The sequence below is a fragment of the Erithacus rubecula genome, assembly GCF_903797595.1.
Source record: "Erithacus rubecula genome assembly, chromosome: 8".
Lineage (NCBI taxonomy): Eukaryota > Metazoa > Chordata > Aves > Passeriformes > Muscicapidae > Erithacus > Erithacus rubecula.
Genome location: NC_136659.1, coordinates 31,472,139 through 31,491,659, shown reverse-complemented (window position 1 = coordinate 31,491,659; position 19,521 = coordinate 31,472,139). Strand labels below are relative to the sequence as shown.

General features: G+C 39.4%; 1 protein-coding gene across 6 annotated transcripts in view; it reads right to left on the bottom strand.

The window, feature by feature from the left end:
* THSD7B (thrombospondin type 1 domain containing 7B) overlaps positions 1-19,521 on the bottom strand; it is a 484,878-nt gene that overhangs the window by 161,681 nt on the left and 303,676 nt on the right. For all 6 annotated transcript variants that reach the window (XR_013774988.1, XM_079311745.1, XM_079311747.1 and 3 more), the window contains 3 exons: positions 13,668-13,855; positions 2,143-2,298; positions 72-269 (listed from right to left, as the gene is read on the bottom strand). Coding sequence is in view for 5 of the 6 variants with exons in the window: in XM_079311745.1 (XP_079167871.1) it covers positions 72-269; positions 2,143-2,298; positions 13,668-13,855 (542 nt within the window). In the remaining variant the exon portion in view is untranslated. The remainder of the gene's footprint in view (positions 1-71; positions 270-2,142; positions 2,299-13,667; positions 13,856-19,521) is intronic.

Here is a 19,521-nt window from a genome sequence, read left to right as displayed (position 1 = left end):
TGCTCTGCAACAAAATGTCCTTTTAGGAGGCAGGAAAAACCACAGGGCTTTCAGAGCACAGCCCAGCTCACCTGTCCTGCTGGTGCAGACAGCCTTGAGGACACGGTGGCCAGGCCCACACCTGCCTCTCTGGGTCACACAGGATCCCTCTGACACCTGCCACTCGTGGCACCGCGCGTCCTCACACGGGATGGACTCCACCAGGTGAGGACAGCCCGCCAGGGTGCCCACTGGATCCACCATCACCTGCCTCTGCCTCATCCTGAAGCCTGGAAAGAGCACAGCTGAATTAACTGCACAGCAGAAAAAATATTCATCCAATTATCTGGTAGCAAGAGGACTATCTGGGGCATCTGGAGCTGGAGGATTTAAAGACAAACAAGAGAACAATATTCACAAACTGGATTGACTGGGACAGCACTCGGCTCTAGGTGCCCAGGCATGCAAAATCTAAGAGTGTGCAAAGGATTCCACCAACTCACATTTTCATCAAAATACAAAAATATATGTGTCAGATATAGAAATTTACCAGTGATGCATATATTAATGTTATAACAGCATTAAGATAAAAAGAGCAGAACAGTTAAGGAACTGAAGATATAAATGACATCTATATTCTGCCTGGAATCCACTAACAAAAAGGTTTGTTTTGAGACACAGCAGAGCAGTTTACTAAGAAATTAGTATTCTTTTTTATGAAGGTATAAGGTTTTCTGATACATAATGCATATCAGACCTCTTTGAAATGACATCTTATTAAACCAGAAGATTCAAATGTAAAGTGGAAGAAAAAGGTTACAGAAATAATCATAGAATTGATTACATAATCTACCTCCTTCTGAATAAAGCCAAAAGTCATGTTGCTATATACAATGCAGAACTAATATACAAGTATCTTTCAGCAAGTTCTGTTATGCAAATGACACAGAATTCTAAGAAAAAGGTGAAAAAAATACATGGGGGGTTTTTCCTCTGACAGTCTTGGAGCAGGGGCAAATATGCAGCATTAGTAGAAGCCACATGGAAATGCTTTGGCCATAAAACAGAAAAGAAAATTAAAAGTAAAACACCCCAGAGGATATAACAGATCAAACTTCCACAGTTCTGAAATGAGCAAAAATAAATTATTCAAAACAATTTAAACATTAAATGCTTTTGCAAAGATTATTATTTTTTAATTATTTCTCTTTTTGTTTGAAAAATTTTGACCAGTGGAAATAGTTTCAATACTTAAGCAGTTTTCAGAAAAGTGTAATTTCCAAACAATAATATTCATTCTCTGGACAGGAGATACGATGAAATAAAATGCAATGGAAAAAATCAGGAAATTTGGAAATTGAGGGACTACAATGAAATGGACTGAGATGACAAGAGGGGCAATGAAATGGACCAAAACTTGCTGAAATTACTCCAAATAAAATCCTGAAATCATGGAAGAAAGGGAAAAAAGGAATGTAGAGATGATGCTAAAAAATGAAATGCTAAAGAAAATAAAGGGAAAATTCCAAAACCAAGTGAAAACACTAAAAGTGAATGGGATGACAGGGAAATGGACTGAAGCTTGCCCAAACAATGTTCAATTTCAAATAATGAAATCACAAGATTTCATTCCCTCTCCTGAAAGGACATGCACTCCCAGAGCCATCTTTGCAACTTAGAGCCATAGGAAAGGCTCTGCAAGGAATCTCAACGTGTCACAGCAGACAATTAAAATCTGAGGAAGGCCAAGTTACATTTGCACATCCTTCTTCCAGGAATTTAAACCAAACTCACAACAATGAGAAGAACATCTTGGTCCAGCCGAGTCTCCAGATTTCAGGGCTGTGGGATGCACTCCATCCCAACACAGTGCCCTGGAATCCAGGCATGCAGCAGGACTCTCAGGGGGATCAGAGAGGGGAAGCCTGGCAGCTGCAAGCCCAAGAGATCATCCTGCACAAGGACCTGAATCAGCTTGAAAAATCTCACTTGTTCTTCTCACACAAATTATGGCAAAAAGCTTTTAAAGGTCAGGTTCTGTTGCACACAACCAAGAGCTTCATCCTGTGTTAGATTAATTCTTTAAAAAAACACATTAGGCTGCCAGTGTGCAGTGTGAGAGCTCTGCTTGAGCAGCCTTTTGGCATTCCCCTTCCCTCTCACCTCTCCCTCCGTGGCGGTGCTGGCAGCTCTCGGGCAGGCAGGGACCCCACGGTGACCACGAGGACACCGCGCACTCGGCCAGGCACGGCAGGTGACACACCTGGGAGGCAGCTGGGGCAGGGCCCTGGCAAAGCTTCCCATCAACTGGCCTGGCAACTAAGAGAAAATAAAAAACAAACAGAAAAAATTATAAAGGAAATAGAAAATCAAGGCTGTAATTCTGTCCTGCTGGTCTTAGTTTTCCTGAATGCACCAAAATCCAGTGATTTTTCAGGGTCTTATCTCCCTGGGCAAAAAGATAATCCTGTGTTCAGAAAGGCACTTAAGAGTTTTATCTAAATCACTCATATTCAGCAAGGCAGTTGAGACTATGCTTAGTGATAATAAGGTGCTTTAAAACTAGATTGAGTGCTGACTTTCGACAGTGCTGGAGTAACAAACTGGGATCTAATCCCCACAATTACAGCCAAGGAAAGCTCTTTAGACAGGACTGAAGAGAAAGATACCTAAGAAAGGAATCCAAACAGCTCCCACTGCAACAGGGAGCCAGGCAGAGGCAGGTGAGTTAAACCCAAGCACAGGGGACTCTCCCCATTCCCATGCCTTTCAGGACACTGCCATCTCTGGATTATGGATGCAGAGTCCAGACCTTGGAATTTTCTTCATCTATTTACAAAAAAAATGAGCAGAGCCCTCGGATTCTTCTACACAGATACAAGCATGAAGCATCTTCCCTGCCTAGGAGGAGAGACATTTACCTGAGTTGCCTGCACCCATGGATCTCCAATCCTCTTTATCCCAGAAATGGGCCAATCCCAAACCCTGCCAAGAACCAGTTTAGTTGATACTGACAATTGATTTGGAAAGCTGACTCTCTTTGTATTTTCATTAATCATAAGAGATTTCTAGATTCAATTAACTTCTCTCACCTTTTTATTTGGGGCAGAGGGATGAAGGAAAAGAAAGGGAAAGAAAGACTCTTAAATCTGTCCTCTGAGTCATTATATGATATTGCATTTTAATTACATTATAGGCTGAATTTGGCTGTCTCTTTAGATAAATCAATATCAAAGCAGTCTTTCAAAAGGCAAAGGCTTGTTTGAGTTTACTCTGCCATGGCATTACCAAGACTTCATTAATTTTTATAGCTACTGAGTTTGTTTTATCCTCTTTTTTATTTTTCATGTCTGTTTTTCTTTGCTTCCATGCACAGAATTGATTTTAAAAGAATTTGAAAAAACATGTCCAATATATGAGTAATCTTTCCTTTTTTTCTGATATTACACCATTTTCTTTAAAATGAATCATTTGAAGGAAAACACTTTTTTTAAACACAAGACTTTAGTGCTCAAAATCTCAAATTCTGATTCGCACATCCTGAAGCTGAATTTAAACCTATCAGTCTGAAGTGACATTCAGGTGATGTATCAGACCAATATCAGTGCTTATGATTCCATCTCATCAGAATAACAGGATTAAACAAGTGTGATCTAATTCTAAGATGAAAGACAATACATTGGTTAAAAAGACCATTTTCTGGATGCTTTCTAAGGCTCTATAAGGCCTTTGACATGTTCATTTAAAGATTAGAACAAGATGGCATAAATCCAATTCCTGAATACCCACATAAAGAGATCTTTTCTAGAGACCTTGCAAGTGAAGTGACAGACAGAATGAGATAAATATTAGAGTTTTAAGGATAAGAGTATTTATTTTACCAAGAAGCCTCATGCATGGCTTCACCTGCCTCTCAGCATCAAGCTTTTCAAAACTGTATCAGTTTTCTGAGAGTTCACTTGGAGAAATGAAAGGAAATAAAACTGAGTACAAATGCTCAACCCAAAGAATAAAGTCCAATCCTGCTTTGCTCTGGCTCAAGGTGTGCTTCCCAGGAATGGCTCTTCTCTCCTCACTGATTTTTAGGTTTCTATACTGAATTAAACTATTTAAATGTGGAAGATACAGCTGGATGGTTGTCCTTCCTTGAAAACCAACCAGTGTGCCAACACTATTTTAAATCAATTTTGGATTAAAAAGATCAAATAAAATTTATTACAAAAAGTTAAAGGGGCTCCCACCCAACCCAGATTCATGGATGACTTCTTCCCATTCTGATGGAAATCCCTGCCTTCCTCTCCCTGCCACCCACCCTCCTGCTCCTCTTCCTCCCTAGGGCTGACACCATATTTAATTCTAGCACTAGGAGCTCTTTTCCCAGGACCTACATTCTATTTGGCACTGGAATAAGGCTGCTTATTTGCTCACTTCCTTACATAGTTCTTTGCATTCTATAAAAAGTAAATCAGAAAAAACCATTCTCATCAAATATCCAGATACATTCCAAGTCTGTGCCAGCTCGTTCTCCTCACTCTACACTAACAGCAACCCTCCAGTCAGTCTTCAGGAATAAGACCAGAACAAAAAACCCCAAGCTGTAATGATAAATGCATATACAATACCATCCTTTTCCAACACCTGCCAGGTATAGAGAGACAGCTTCCACCCAGAGTGATAGCATGAACCAGCAGGGTCCTCTTTAAAAAAGAATTTAATTTCTTCTTCAGCCATTTGATTAAAAACTCTGATTTCCATCTGGTTTATTACAAAGCTTGATGTGATTTTTTCACTGCCATTCTTTTATATGTATATATTAACAAATCTATTTTTTTATTATTATAAAGGAATAAGGGGGATAAGGGGCACTTTTTCTGTGAAGCTTTTAAATGCCAAAATTCTCACATACTGCAGTCTCCAAATGGCACAGGTAGCCTGGCTGGGGATGTCCTATTCAAGAAAAAAAACCTGACATTATGCCTATGGTAAATGAACACAGCTGCCAAGAATGTCTTTAGGAATGGGCCTGCCTTCTGATTTCGTTCAATAATTGACTCTGTAGTGGCATTTTACTGCATTCATATAGAAAAAGTGCTTTCTGGGTAATTATTTTCCTTGGAACAATGTTATCCACGTTTTTGGAGGAAGGTAACAGGCAGAAGAAGCCAGGGAAGAAAAGAGTGGGAGGGGAAGGAAACATCTCTGATTCAAGTAGCAGCTTATTTATGATACTTGTTCGTACCTTTTAAAATCCTGTGTTCTTCCCAATCTATAGAATAAACGTGAAAAAACAATCAAGTACTAATCTGGGAGCCTCTGAAACATTGCACATTTCTATAGCTGTTATATTGAATCTATCCTTTATAAATGCAACTGCAGCTGTTCCCAGCACCACTGTCTTGCCTCAAGTTTGAATTTTACTATTTGCTGTTATTTTCAGGTTATTGCTACCAGCAGGAGATAATAAATTGGGTTCTAAAGTGTCTTGTTTCCCTATATATTTTTACTGAGGTAATGATTTGGAGGGAGAGTAGAAGAGGAAATCAGCTCTGATATGATTATTTCCATAATGTAATTTTAAGCCAATAAATAAATTATCTTTTGAATACAGTCATGTGGACAGATACTTGCAGGCACACATACCCACACAATGTTAAAAGCAATGCTGACCAGACAGAGGCAGAAATGCATAGGATGGCATTTTGTTTGCAGGGGGTCCTGTCAAATATAGTTTTTCAACTCCTCAGGAGATAAATAACACTTTTTTCTTGGAGTTTAACTACATTTCCCTTTTACAAAGAAAACCCAAGTACTATTTTCATACTAAAACCAAAATGAGACTTTTCTAAATATCACTAATACATCTGGAATACACACAAAGATTATCAGATCTGCCTCTTACATATTTTAGATAATACTCAATTCTCAAGGAAATAAATCCAAATATTTACCATATGGCAAAACTAATCGAAATTAAAAATTGCCAGGATACAAGGCAGGTATGAGAAAGGGATGGCATATCCCTGTGAAAGCTCTTACTGCCTTTGCTGGGACTTATAAACCAAAGACACTTGGATCAATGAAAAAGGGAAATTACTTGAGAAAACCACAAAGGAGCAAGTTATGTTATAAAAACACCTTCATGTGTAAAACACAATAGGGGTAAACCCAGCACAACATTTGCAAGTGATTTCTCTAACTTGAAAGACATTTTTATAGCAAAAACCAAAACACTACACAAGGGAGAAGTGGTGAATGCAATCTGACCAGCCTGGAAATGGCACCAACCCCAGCCCCTTGCATCCCTCCACTAAGGGCCTAATGCACCCCATGTCTGATGGAAAGGTTCCTTTATGCTTTGAGGAAGAATCAATTAGTTTTGAAGCCACTAAGCACCAAGTCGGGGGCCTATTTTCAATTAAAATCCATTTAACAGACAAGGAACAACGTATGAATAGGAGGCTAATCATAGCATGAAAGAGGGTTAATAGTGAATTGCCAAGAGCAACAATGGCTTAATGTATTTCAGAACAATAAAAATCCTCACCATTTTATTAAAGTGACACGGACAAAAAGTATCCCTGTGTCCTCCCTCTGCTGCTCAACAGGACTGTGGTCTCAGCTGGGACACTGCATTGTTTTGCTACAGCAGAATTTGTGGAGATTAACAACAGGCTCTACATATCTGGCAAATATTCAGAGTGAGCACGGGGCTCCCCACCGGCAGCCACATGACTGAGCAGATCAGAGGTGACAATTCATTAAGAGTGTCCAGGAAAAACAGCAGAGGCAACAGAGATGCTGGGATGGCAGCAAAGGCAATGATGGCAAGGAAAGAAGGATTAGGTGGGATATTTGAGTATTAGGCTGTTATTCAATAAAAAGCTGGAAATCACTGGAGCAGCCCACCAGAGAGGGTGAGAGAAGAAACAAGGAAATCAAGGAAGAAAATCTAAGAAACAGGGAAGAAAATCCATGAAAATGTCATGAAAGCCTCCTAAGAGTGGGAGCTGTGCCCACTGCCGAGTTCAGGGCTCATTGCACAGAGAAACCTCTGCTGGGAGTGGCACAAGAAAAGCACCTCTGTGGATGTGCCTGGGATGGCAGGATGTGGCACAGGTGCCCAAAGCTAAGCCAGTGTGGATCCTGGGAACAGCCACACAGAGCTGGCCTGGCACACAAACTTCATTTACCTGCAGTGTCTCCTGTTCTAGACATCTCTGGCTTCGTTCTGTCCCCCGTGTCCCAGTTTGTGGCACAGCTTTGTACACACAAATCCTTTTAATTTTTCATCTCACTCCATGTTATTGTCTGAACACAATGCAGCTCCTCAGCCTCAGAACTAAATTACACAGAACAAACCATCACTGTCTTGAATGGAATCAATCCAGTTTCAGTGGCAGTAAATAATTATTTAAAAATACAGATGCAATTAAAAATGTTAGCTTTCAAGGATAAAAGCCTGGACTAAAACCTAGTATCTCACGTGAACTAACTGGGCAGCATATTATCTGCTGCATACCACAGCCAGCTAAACAAATTAAAGCATTTATAAAGGGATAACTATTCACAGTCATAACAAATAGCTTATTGACAAAAAAAAAAAAGTCTTATTATTTATAAAACCCTTCTTTAAAGGCTCACTTCTTTTCACTGTCAAAGTCTTTTTAAATATTAGTCACTTCATTTTAGTTTAATTAGTTTTAAGATATGAAAGAATTGAAAACACTACACCTCTGTAAAACATTAAGGAAAATGTTTCTTTTTCCTTAATGGATTCAAACTCAAATTTCTGAAATGTACATTTAAACACCACTGTCAAGCACTACAACAATCTGAGTAAAATCATTTCCTCTCCTGCTTCTACAGGGTTTCCCCTGAAGAAGCCAGCTGTTACATATTTATTTTTCCATTATGTGAGCTGTATCTCATAAATTCTGCTCAGCACTTGGTGAGCTTACAGATCAATAACTTGGCATCCCAGCAATATAAATCTGATACAGACTTCCCTGAATATATTTCATACTTCAGAGGTGTATTTCTCATCTTTTCAAGCCAATACAGCCATCCCAGTGATAAATAACTAGTTTGGGATGAGAGGGATCCTGGAGGGGGAGAGGTTCCACCTGAGAACTACTCTGGTTTCTGTGATTCAGGTCAGCTAAGCCCCAGGCTGGATGCTCCTGTTGCTGCACCAGAAGCTGCTCAATAAAGCTTTTTTCACACCACTGCTGACCATCATTTCTCTCCCTCCCACAGTCCTAGTCAAGTTTTCTCATTACTAATGCATTCTAACCTATTCCTTTTCAATTTCATAAACCAGACAAGGAAAACAGGATTTAAACATCAAAGTCCTAAAATTCTAATTTCCGTAGAGCAAATTAATCTTCTCATTCCTGCAGTTTCACCAGCATAAACTTACAACAACAACAGCAAGGAAAAAAAAAAAAAGTGTGTCTTTAATACAGGGCTCACACTCCTCACAGGGTTCCTATTCACTCCAACAGCAGTGCATAACCTGGAACAACTCCCATAGGCAGCTTATCTCCATCAACACAGTCTTTTTCCTATAAATATGCAGGATGGCAACAGCCACAAACAACAACAACCTGCACAACCAACCTCCAGTTCCTAAAGAGTCAGACCTGGTGCTCCACAGGACTTCTGGCACCCAAGGGGATGGTGGCACATTCCAACTGGACTTTCTGCTGGTAATGTCCTCTTCCCAAAAATACTCCATGTTTTACTGAACAGATGCCACATGCACCAATCTGAAACACTAATCCCCCAGGAGACTCACATTGGAAGGTCATGATTCAGAGCAGAACAAAGAACTTGCAGGGAAAAAAACTGTGGCACCCTCATTAGGAAACAGAGTGCACAGAGCAAAGGAAGTAAAATAGCCCATTTTGGAGCTAAAAAAAGACAACAGGGCAAAAAAGAAAGAGAAGAGAATAAACAGAGAATAACTTAGGATATGAATGAAAGGACTCCTCAAATTAATCTGTGTGCAAGTCCAAAGAGGCACCAATATATGAAAAACAAAACACAATGCCAAAGAATTTCCCATGTGGGAATCAAGAAGAGTCTGAAAAATTCACTCATCAGATAAGAAAGGGATAGACATTTTTGTCTATCAGCAATAGGGAGAAAGCTCAATATTTTGAGGAAAACAAGAACATATAAAGGCCATAAAATAATCATTTTGAGACTCGTAGAAGTAGGACTTAGATGAAAGTACAGGGGACCAGTTTCAGCTTCAGACCATTTTGTGATTCTGTCAGTAAAGGGGCTTGTAAGACAAAACTACATAAGGGAATACACACAGGGATGGATCAGACAGTAACCATTAGACCTGAACAAGTACTTGAGTATTTTCCAAGTCCTCAGTTATAAACAGACTAAAGGAGGTTTTGCTGTTACAGCTGGAGACACAGAAGTTTATAAAAAAACAATCTGATGTAAAATGAACCAGGTGGAATTGCATCCTAAAAATAAAGCAAAAATTAGTACAGGCTGGGGAGCTGCAGTGGAGTAAGTCAGGGAAGGTACTAGATCTACTAACAGGAGAGAATTGAATCTCTCTCAAAGGAAAGAAGAATATAAAAATAATAGAGACTTCTGTAAGAAATAGTTTTGCAGGGTAACACTAAAAGCTATCCAAAATAATGAAGGCACAACTATGACACATACCTGCTATTGAAATTAAAGCCCAGATTAAGATAAATTTATGGAGACAAATATGATAGATAAACTCATTAAGCAAAAAATGTAAACAAAACTTTAGAACCTTGTACAGGCATGAGAATTTTATGTGGATTTTTAGATGTAAAATAACAAAGATTAAGAAAATAGGAACCTGCAATGATTTCTGGTGAGCAGGTAATAAGAGATACATTATATTAGCCACATTTATTATGCTGAGTAAACAATAAAGAGGATTCAAGGAAGCAAGGCATTATTTCAAAAAGGTCTTTTCAGTCCTATAATTAAAACTAAAGCAGACAGGCTGCAAAATACTTTAAGAAAATTCTGAAACCAAGAGGTAAATTGGATCTCACTCAACAAGTAAAAAAGGAAAAATGTCAAGATATATAAGGCACAATTTTATGAAAGAATGACAGGGCAGAGAGAACCCTAGTTAGAAAACTACAGAAAATAAGGAAAGAGCAGCAATCCCAGTCACTAGAGACAGCAGGAAACTAGTTCAGAAGAGAGGAAATACTTCTGGAGTATTTTATAAAGACTGCCATCTCCCAGACTACTGATAAAGAGAAACAGTTTCCAGATAAATCCAAAAAGCAAAATTAATTAGAAAACAGAAGGATATGCACTGGTCTTCAGAAAAGAAGGTTAAAAAATTCTGAGGTACAAGATTAAATCTAGGAACTACATATAATTATTAACTGATTGAATATAAAAATAGACACCAGTCCCTAATTCTAAGAGGAATTTTTATTCCCATATCACTGGAATAATTTATTGTGATTGAGAGGAGAGTTGTACTGCCAAACAAGGAGAGGCTTCATAAATAGATTTTTGCATAATATTCTTCCCTACCTTTTCCAGGTGTCTTTTTCGTTGGTACACTGGGGATTGCTAGTTGGTGATATTCACTCAGATCAACTAAAATTTATTATGGAAAAATACACTTCAGATAAAATGTCATAAAACCTCAAAAAATCTTACCTCTTTTTGTAAGCCCACTTGCAAAGGAGAAGAAAGCATGTGTGTCCTATGGTATCAGTGCCTGGCTTTGAAAGCAAGTTAAGGATGTGCATTTCTACTTTGCTTAAAAGAGTTTTCATACAAGTGAATAGGTTTACTTTCAAAAAAGAGGTACAAAGAAGAGTCACCACCACTCCTACAGTTTGTTCCAGAAATGAGATGTCCAGGCATGGGGATCAGGGAGTATCCAGAGCTGAAGGGCAGAAAGGGCTGTACCACAAGCAGCTCACTTGCCTTTTCTGTGCTACCTTCTGTGCAAAATGTGTCTCCTCTTTAAAAGCATCATCATTTCAAATATGCAGATTTGCTACTTCCATCTCTGGAATTACTAGATTACAACATATCTGAAAATTTAGCACTATAAATTAAAACATGTTAAAATTCAGTGAGATACTTAAAACCAGCAGGATCAGTTGAAAGGTAATCAGGTTAAAGTTCAGCCTAAATTAACAAAAGCTTAACAAGTGAGGAGGGATGTGGACTCCAAGGAGAGAACAGTCAGCATTAAAACCAGCAGTTTCTTCACTCAGGTTACCTACACACACAGGAACACAGACCTCTGAACTACACGTCACTTTACCAGTGTAAATTTAGCTTTAACAGCCTCAGAATGCAGGAAGATCACCAAGGACTCCAAAGACTGCAAGACCTTCTCCTTCCAAATACTCATATTAATATGAAGTTCTTCCTCAAGGCTTAAAAAACATATAACTTCACTTGGACCAAGACAGGGATTTCCTAGTTAGGTCACCTCTTGGGGAAGAAAAATATTAAATCTTATCAATGCATTTCTTAAAGTAATATCTGAGTGAGAGTTCTTCATTTTCAGTATCTTCAAGTTGGAACCTTATAATCAAAACACAGAAAGATTTCAGGAGACTTAACCTTCTGAACAACTGATATATAAGGACTCAAGGAAACAGGTGCTCCCTTTCCAAACACAGACATTTTAATAGAAGAAGAAATAGATGGGAAAACTAAGCAAATAAAAAATGGCAGAGATATCCTTGGGGGATAAAAGAGCTTTGAGCAGTACCTATAAACACATCACAGATGGTACCTGTCTCCAACTAGGATTCAACATATTTTATCCCAGAATGCTGCTGGAGAGACCATGGGACAAAATCTTCCTTCACATATGTCATTGGGCCCAGGTCCAAATTCTCTTTGGAAGTAACCAGAAGAATAACAACTGTGATGGATGGTAATATCCCATTAGACTCGCTTGTTTGATTCCTGAATGATCCCTTTAAGGACACTCAAGAGGTGAAGAAAGAAAAATTACTGTGCTTTTGATGGTAGCAATTAGATACTATATTTGCTTATAGATAGAGGATTAACTTCCTCATCTTCTCCTCATCACTGAAAAATTGGTACAGTAAAAGATGAGATGCCCTAGTGATGAATAAAAGTATTCTGCCAGTTCTGATTGCCAGAAGAAAAAAGCCAAAAAATACATAATTCCTTATTTATTCAAAGAACAAAAATTAGTCAGCTAGCAAATGAGACACACTGAATATTACTGGATGAGGAGGGGCAATAGGGAAGGCTTTCCCTGTTTCCATTTGTGTGTGACTGTGCTGACAGTAGATGGGATTTTCACTTTCCAAGCACTACTGTACATCTGCACTACTGCTTTGAAATTACAGTAATAGTTTATAGCTTGTACAACTGCTCTGCACATCTGCGTTTTTTCAGTTGCCTATATGAGTTTGTTTTTTGTTTTTTTTTAATTAGAAGTGGAAAGATTACATGGAAGAGATATGCCAGGGTTTGTTGTTTTTTTTCTTTTTAATAGAGGAGAGAGCTGGCAACTTTTAAACTGAACTGAACTTTAAGCAAGGGGAAAATCTACAGGTGGGTCATACTGGATACGTAGCACCACTCTGGTCATGAGATATGTAAATGTTCAAGGAATTCAAAGGCACTCCTTGTGTATTCCTGAGAAATTCACAATTCTGACAAAGAATAAATACTTGAATGAAGTCAGTTCAAGCTCTCTGCTCACCAACCTGCCTTGCAGTGGCTGCAAGGAACATGGGAGTGCTCAGAAGGATGAAGAAAGTCAATAAATGCCACCTTTCATCAAAAGCACTTTTCTAACTCTGAAAGTCCCCTGCATCACACACTTGTGTGGAACAAGAGAGAGGAGTTGTGTTGGGAGAGAAAAGAAGTGCCAGATGTGAATCAGCCACTGTGCATGGACTAAACAGAGATTAAAACAGGTCTGGTTTCCCATAACCTCAGTCTGTGAGGGATGCTGGGACACACACTGGGCATCTGGGAAACAGTTGCTTCTACTCTGTAAGTAAATAAATCTAAGATACAATATTGTGTTGTTATTATCTTACATCTCTGCTCAAAAACACATTCTGCAAGAGCACTATATTGAGTAAATAAAACAGCCTATGATGAATTATTCATTGTGAATCTGTAACTACTTATTATTCTAAAAGAAATATAACTCACTTCCAGAGTCCAAAACCCGTCTGCCTGCTCAAAAGTTGTGACAATATTATTTTTGCTTTCCCCTTCAAATCACAAGATTATGTATCAACCTGAAGCAGAGGCTAAAGCCATATCCGGAATGGTGTGTGACAACCTGTTTTATATTCTGAACTAAGACTACACCACAGATAAGTGCATTCAGCTACCAAGAGGCTGGATTTCCTGATATATGACAGATGAAGAAAAGTCAACTCCAAGCATAATTTAGTTCCTTCATCCTTTGCAACTCTCCCAACGCAGGTGAACAACAGAACTGGCAGCAATTCATCCCAGGAGGTTGTGGCTCCTGGCAGCTCCTCTGGTGCTGACCAGCACCTCCCTGTGTGAGCATGAATACAAGGAAGGTCTCAGCAAGCCAAAATCCTGCAATGACTCCACATTATCTACTTCTTTCCTCCTGTTTCTGCTACTCAGATGCACCCAGGCCAGCCCCCCGGAGTGCCCTGCACACGCACCCTCCTGCGGCCGCTGTGTCCCCGGCTCGGCGGCGATCTGGGCGCAGTACACCACCCGGCTCTGGATGCCCCCTCCACACAGCCCTGCCTGCTGCTGCTGCTGCTGCTGCTGCTGCTGCTGAGGGTCCTGCTGGTCAAGGAGCAGAGACACTTGGCAAGCTTTCCATTCAGAAGTCCTCCAGGCAAACCTTTGAGAAAGAGAATAGGTAAAATGAGTTTTTGAAAGACTACAGGCAAGGGAGAGGTACTTTATTAGATGACAAAACACAATTGGTTTAATCTTTACAGCAGCACTTTTCTATCCAAAACAAGGAATGTTTGGAAACATTTGAGTGTTAAATTTACATAGGTTAAGTATGTGCTATTTGTCTGGAGCACTTGTGTAAAACTTCTGACAGAGGACCAATCTCCAAAGCCTTCTGAAACACTAAATCATCCTGACAGCACCTTTGAGCACAGTGTAAAAAATGAGCGAAGATTAAGAGGTTTGATTAAGTGTGAACAGTAGTTTTCAAACGTGTCTCAAAGCAGTAAACCACCCCTCTCTGCCAAGAGCTGAACATCTTGCTCTGAAATGCCCTTAGCAGCTGAAATCCTGCACACCTTGACGGAGCTCCAAGCACCTGCAGCTTTTCCACAGGGGGACCTTTCTTAGTGCCTAAGGTACTGCCAGTTCCTACAAGGGCTTGGCTAAAGCACCTCAGTTAATTCCATTTTCCACAAGTTGTGATACACAGCAAGCTCTAGAATAAAAACACTTTCATTCTATATTCCATTCACACCTAAAGAGCATTAAAGGTTTTCAAGGAATTATAATGTTTTGGGGCACAGGTAGGTGAATGCTGTACAGACAACAATTGTTGGCATGTACCAGCTTAACTGCCAGGAAGAACTTATTAAAACCACAGGGAAAACAGTGCTGTGTATCCATGGAAAGTAGAATTTATTTCCCCATCATAAACATAGAGCATATTTCTAACACAATTGTTTCCACAGGCAGAGTTTGCTTTGATTCACAGGTCACAGTATGAGGGGAGTAAATAAGAGCCCAAATTCTTTCTGAGCTTCCCAAACACAAATCTTAGGCAATATTGTTTTTATAACCAATCTGTTCACACTTGTGCTGCTTTATGCCTCCACTCCTCTAAATTTCCTAGTTTGCTTTTACCCCAGAATCTTTGGGTTCTGTGTAATGTAAACTATATAAAATAATTTCCTTCCTCTATTCTCAAGACAAATGCTCTCTCCTTTTACAGCAGATCCACAGTTGTTAAAACTACATATGTTCCTTAACTGCTGATTGATCACTGCAAACTCAAACACAGTGGGGTGTCTCTGCAGAAAAAGCCTTCCACATCATAATTCTGTGTATTCTCCACAGTGAGTGCCTGCTCCTGACTACAGTTATGGCAAGCAAACCTTCATCTCAAACCATATGAAAAATAAACACACTAATGTGAGCACAAATCAATGTTCTCCTAACTTATTTTGTCAATTTTTTTTGGTGAATATTTTTTTTTTAACCCTAAAGCACTTCCAAATTTTGTAATGTATTCATGGAAAATATCTGTGAATACTGCCAATTACTTGCATGTACAGGTACTGCTCAGATGAGCTGTCACGCTCTCTTAAATAAATCACAGTATCTTGTGAAAATCTGGATACACTCACAGGGTTCATTATACCCAAAGAAAATAATGAAGACACTTTTCACATGACAAGTATCAAACACCTAACTCCCACAACATATAAAGCACAGCCATGAATTCTTCTTGTTAGTTCCTTCTGGGAATTCCTAATCTCATTTCTTGGGTCTGCAGTGTTAAATGCAACCATAAAGGCAGCGAAAAATCCTCTTCATCAAACAATGGCTGAAGAGGATTCCTCCTCCAGAACCTTCAGAACTCTGTGCTTTTCAGGTCTACTTTTGAAATTAAAATCTTAAATATAGAACACAGGCACCTTTTCGCAGCCATGGAAATAGTTGTTTCAGGGAAGTATTTCTTAAAACTAAAATTGGCTAAGGTAAAACTCATTATCAATATCTGGCTTAGGAAGTCAGCTGTGAACTCTGGATCCTGAAGACTCAGTTCCAGAGGTGTGAGCATCTGCTTCTCCTATTCAGTGTGAGCCGTGGGAGTTAACACCTATGAAAATTAGGCCATCAGTGATTAAAATTATGCAAAATAACTAAATCTGAGCTCAGAGAGATAATTAAACTTCATCAGTTTCTGAATTTATAAAAAAAAAAATCTCCCAGAGAAACCTGTGTGTGAGCAGTGTGCAAGGACAGCTCTCTGAGCTCTGCCAGCGCCGCTGGCACCTGCTCCAAAACTCTGCTCTTACCTGCACTTGTCCTCAGCTGTCCAGAGCTCCAAAAACAAATCCTGACCTTAAAAGGGACACATTTTCATAGCCATTAAGAAGCCCACCAGGAGGTCAAAGGCCTGAAGGGGAATATTGCTACCACTCCCCAAGGATAACTCCAGAGCCTTCTAGCACAGATCACTGCACTTCCTCTCCAGTCCTTACCACTTCACACTAATGCCTTATCTTTAATTTGAGCATAATAAACCTCACACCTGTATCACAGCAATAGGCCTTTTAAAAAAAAAATCAAGTCTTAAAACATTCCCATTTTCCATCATTTAACTTCTGAAAAGCTTTGAATTTCCAACAAAGCAAAGAGAGTTTTTTGCTATATCCCTGTCTCGTAACGTAGCAACCACAACCAAAATGAATGATATGAAGACATAATCATAATTCTGGAAAATCTATCTATTCCCAGTGAACATGAAAGCGACACATCAAGGATAAAAAAGATATAATACATTGTTTTAAAACTGATGACTCTGTGACAGTTATGAAACAAACAAGGGCTCAATATCTTTCCGATTTATAGTAACCTTTTGGTCTCTTTAGTCTGTAAGACTTAAGCTCTTAGTGTTTACACAAGTTTTATACCTGTATATACCCATTCACTTTAATTGAACTATCCCAAATTTATATCACAATAAAAGAAAGCAGAATCACCTCCTATGTGTTTAAGCTTTTTAAGCACTTAATCCTTTCAGAACAAATAACCAAAGGTAAAACAAAGCGCAGAGCTCTGGAGTCTTACATGCAGTTAAAGTGTTTTATTTTCTTGCATTTAGACTATTGATTATAGATGCTATTGCAAACTTCAGTCATAAAATTAAAAGCCCTTTCCATTTAACAGCAAATTTACACCTGTGTCACCCACCTGTGATAGGACCTTTAACTAGTAGCTTTGCCATGGGCATAGAGGTTATATTTAACTGAGCAGTTCTGAGGCTTAAAGTATTTTTGTCATCTCTGGATCCTTTTAGGAGACTGGAATATAACTTCACCCACTTTTCTCTGTGGAGTACAACTCTGCAAGTTCTATCTCTTTACCTGCTGCTTTTTAATGTCAGTGGATGAAGCCCACTTCATTCAGTCATGGGGTGCTCTCTGACCCTGCATTAAAAAACAGCCTCTAGAAAATCATAAAATCACAGATTGCTGAAGAAGAGCATCTCATTCCAACTCCCTCCCAAGGGCATGGACATCTTTCACTATCCCAGATTGCTCCAAGCCCCATCAACCTGGCCTTGGACACTTCCAGGGTTGGAGCAGCCACAGCTTTACTGGGCAAGCTGTGCCAGCAACTTACCACCTCCACAATGAAGAATTTCTCCCTAATATTCTTCTAAATATAATATTAATTTCTTCCTAATCCTGTTCCTTCTGCTCAGCAACTTCTTCTTGTCTGTGTCCTAGCCCATTTTCTTTGCTGTGGCTGATGTATGCTTTGGAAAATTCTTGCCCTAAAAATAAAGCTAAAGGAAAGACTACTTGTTTCCAAATCAACCAAAAAAACCACAGAAGACTTCTAGGAACTGGGAAAGTTAATAGGAGTCTCACCTTAAAGGATGTAAAAACTAATCTGATTAGGAAAACAGAAAAAAAGAAAGAGTGGTTTGTATTGAGGCCAGACAAATGAAGGAGAGACACTTTAATTTCTGCTACTGAAGTACCTTAAATTCATCATCCTCATTTAAGAGGAAGAAAGAAAAGATCACAGCCTCAGCAAACCACAGAAGAAGTAGCATATATTTAAGGGGGAGAAAAGCATAATCTTTCTAGTTATTACCCTACAAATAGAATGTAGTCAAATAAGGACAATAGGAGCATCTAAGGAGCATCTTGTACCATTTCACAGGGATTAACACTGTGTCTCTCTGTCTGGAAAGCTACTGCTGTCCAATCTGAGCTATTTCCAGTAGCTCAGTCTCCAATTCCCAGGGACCAACACCAAATCACCAGGCTGCAAACTGAAATATGGACCAATAGCAACCTTTACCAGCTGCTGAAACCTAAATAACATACATTTCTTACTTCTGTTCATTAATGTAAAATTCTGGTCCCCACAGCCTTACATCCAGTAGACACACAGCACAAACTGCAATATTATGGATTTTCATTCTTGCTTGTTTCTTTACACTGAGTGAATCAATCAAAGTCTAGTTACCAGGCACTGCTGAAAAATTCTTCTGCACAGTGTGAGAAGGTCATAACCTACCACCTGCATTTTGAGATATTACATCCCTAGGAATGACAAGAAATTAAATACCAGAGTCGTACTTTTTAATATTTTCAGCTAAGTGGCTCTATTAACCTACAAGTTTAATGTTATTTTTCTGAGCTAGCACATTAGAGTTTATCCTCACTGATGCAGACACTGCCCCAGAGGTGTTGCCTCAAGGTAGGGAGGCATAACAGGATGGGGAAGATTTCAGAGTTCACAGGCTCATGAATACCTGGGCATAGCAGCAACACACTGAAAGAACAACAGATTTTCTTCTACAGAGAGAGAAGCACCTACAAAAATTATCAGTGGTTTGCAGGTTCTCACCTTTTGGGCTCTCCTGGCTCTACACAACTGTTTGCCCTTCAGCACAGTGCAATGTCAAAAAGGGGAAGTGAGAAACCAAGGACAGACCCACGTCTGTTCACTCCCTGATTAACTTCCAGCCAGTCTCCCCCAATCAGGTGTCACCTGCACCCACGCTCCTGTACAAAATCAGCAAGACAATGTGTTAATCTATTGTCTTTGAAATTGATGTGCACTTGGGCAGGAGCAAAAATCACTCTGTAAGAGCCTTTCCGTGGGATGTAATCAAGCAACAGAATACTTTTTTATACTTCCTCTCTTCTGCTAGCAGGGTGCATAAAAATGATCAGCATTTGATTTTGAATGAGCCCAGTGATACAGAGACACTTTTACAGGTGATGCCTTCCTAAGAAATGTATCTTGCAAAGGCTTTATAGAAGGTTTTGGCAGTATCTGGCAAAAGCCCCAGAAACTCATGACTTGAGCACTGAACAGCTCTCCTCTTAAACACCCTCATTCACAGACAGGGAGATTTTCCTGCATGCATATAAAATTCTATCAATCCCAAAGCATTTTACAGTCAATCTCAGAACATGTCACATGAAAAATCAAGCAATATTTTATTTTCTTTGCAAAGCACACTACCAAGCTCCTCTGTTAGCCTGGCCAAGCATAATGGCATGGGCTCCCAGAGCAAAAAGGTAAGAGCCTCTCATTCACACCACAAACCAAGCAAGCTCTCAGGGACTGCAAAGTTGCCCATTTCAAGAAGCATGCAGAAGGAAGCTGAATAAAGTCCAAGCTACTACCTCCATCCAAGCAAGACTGGGATTTTTTTATGGGGAGATAAAGAGGAATCATTGAAACTTATGCAAAAATTACAATTTCAAAGCCAATAAAAATTCAGCTGTGGAGACCTGTCCGTTCTCTGAAACAGCAATCAGTACAAAAGCCATT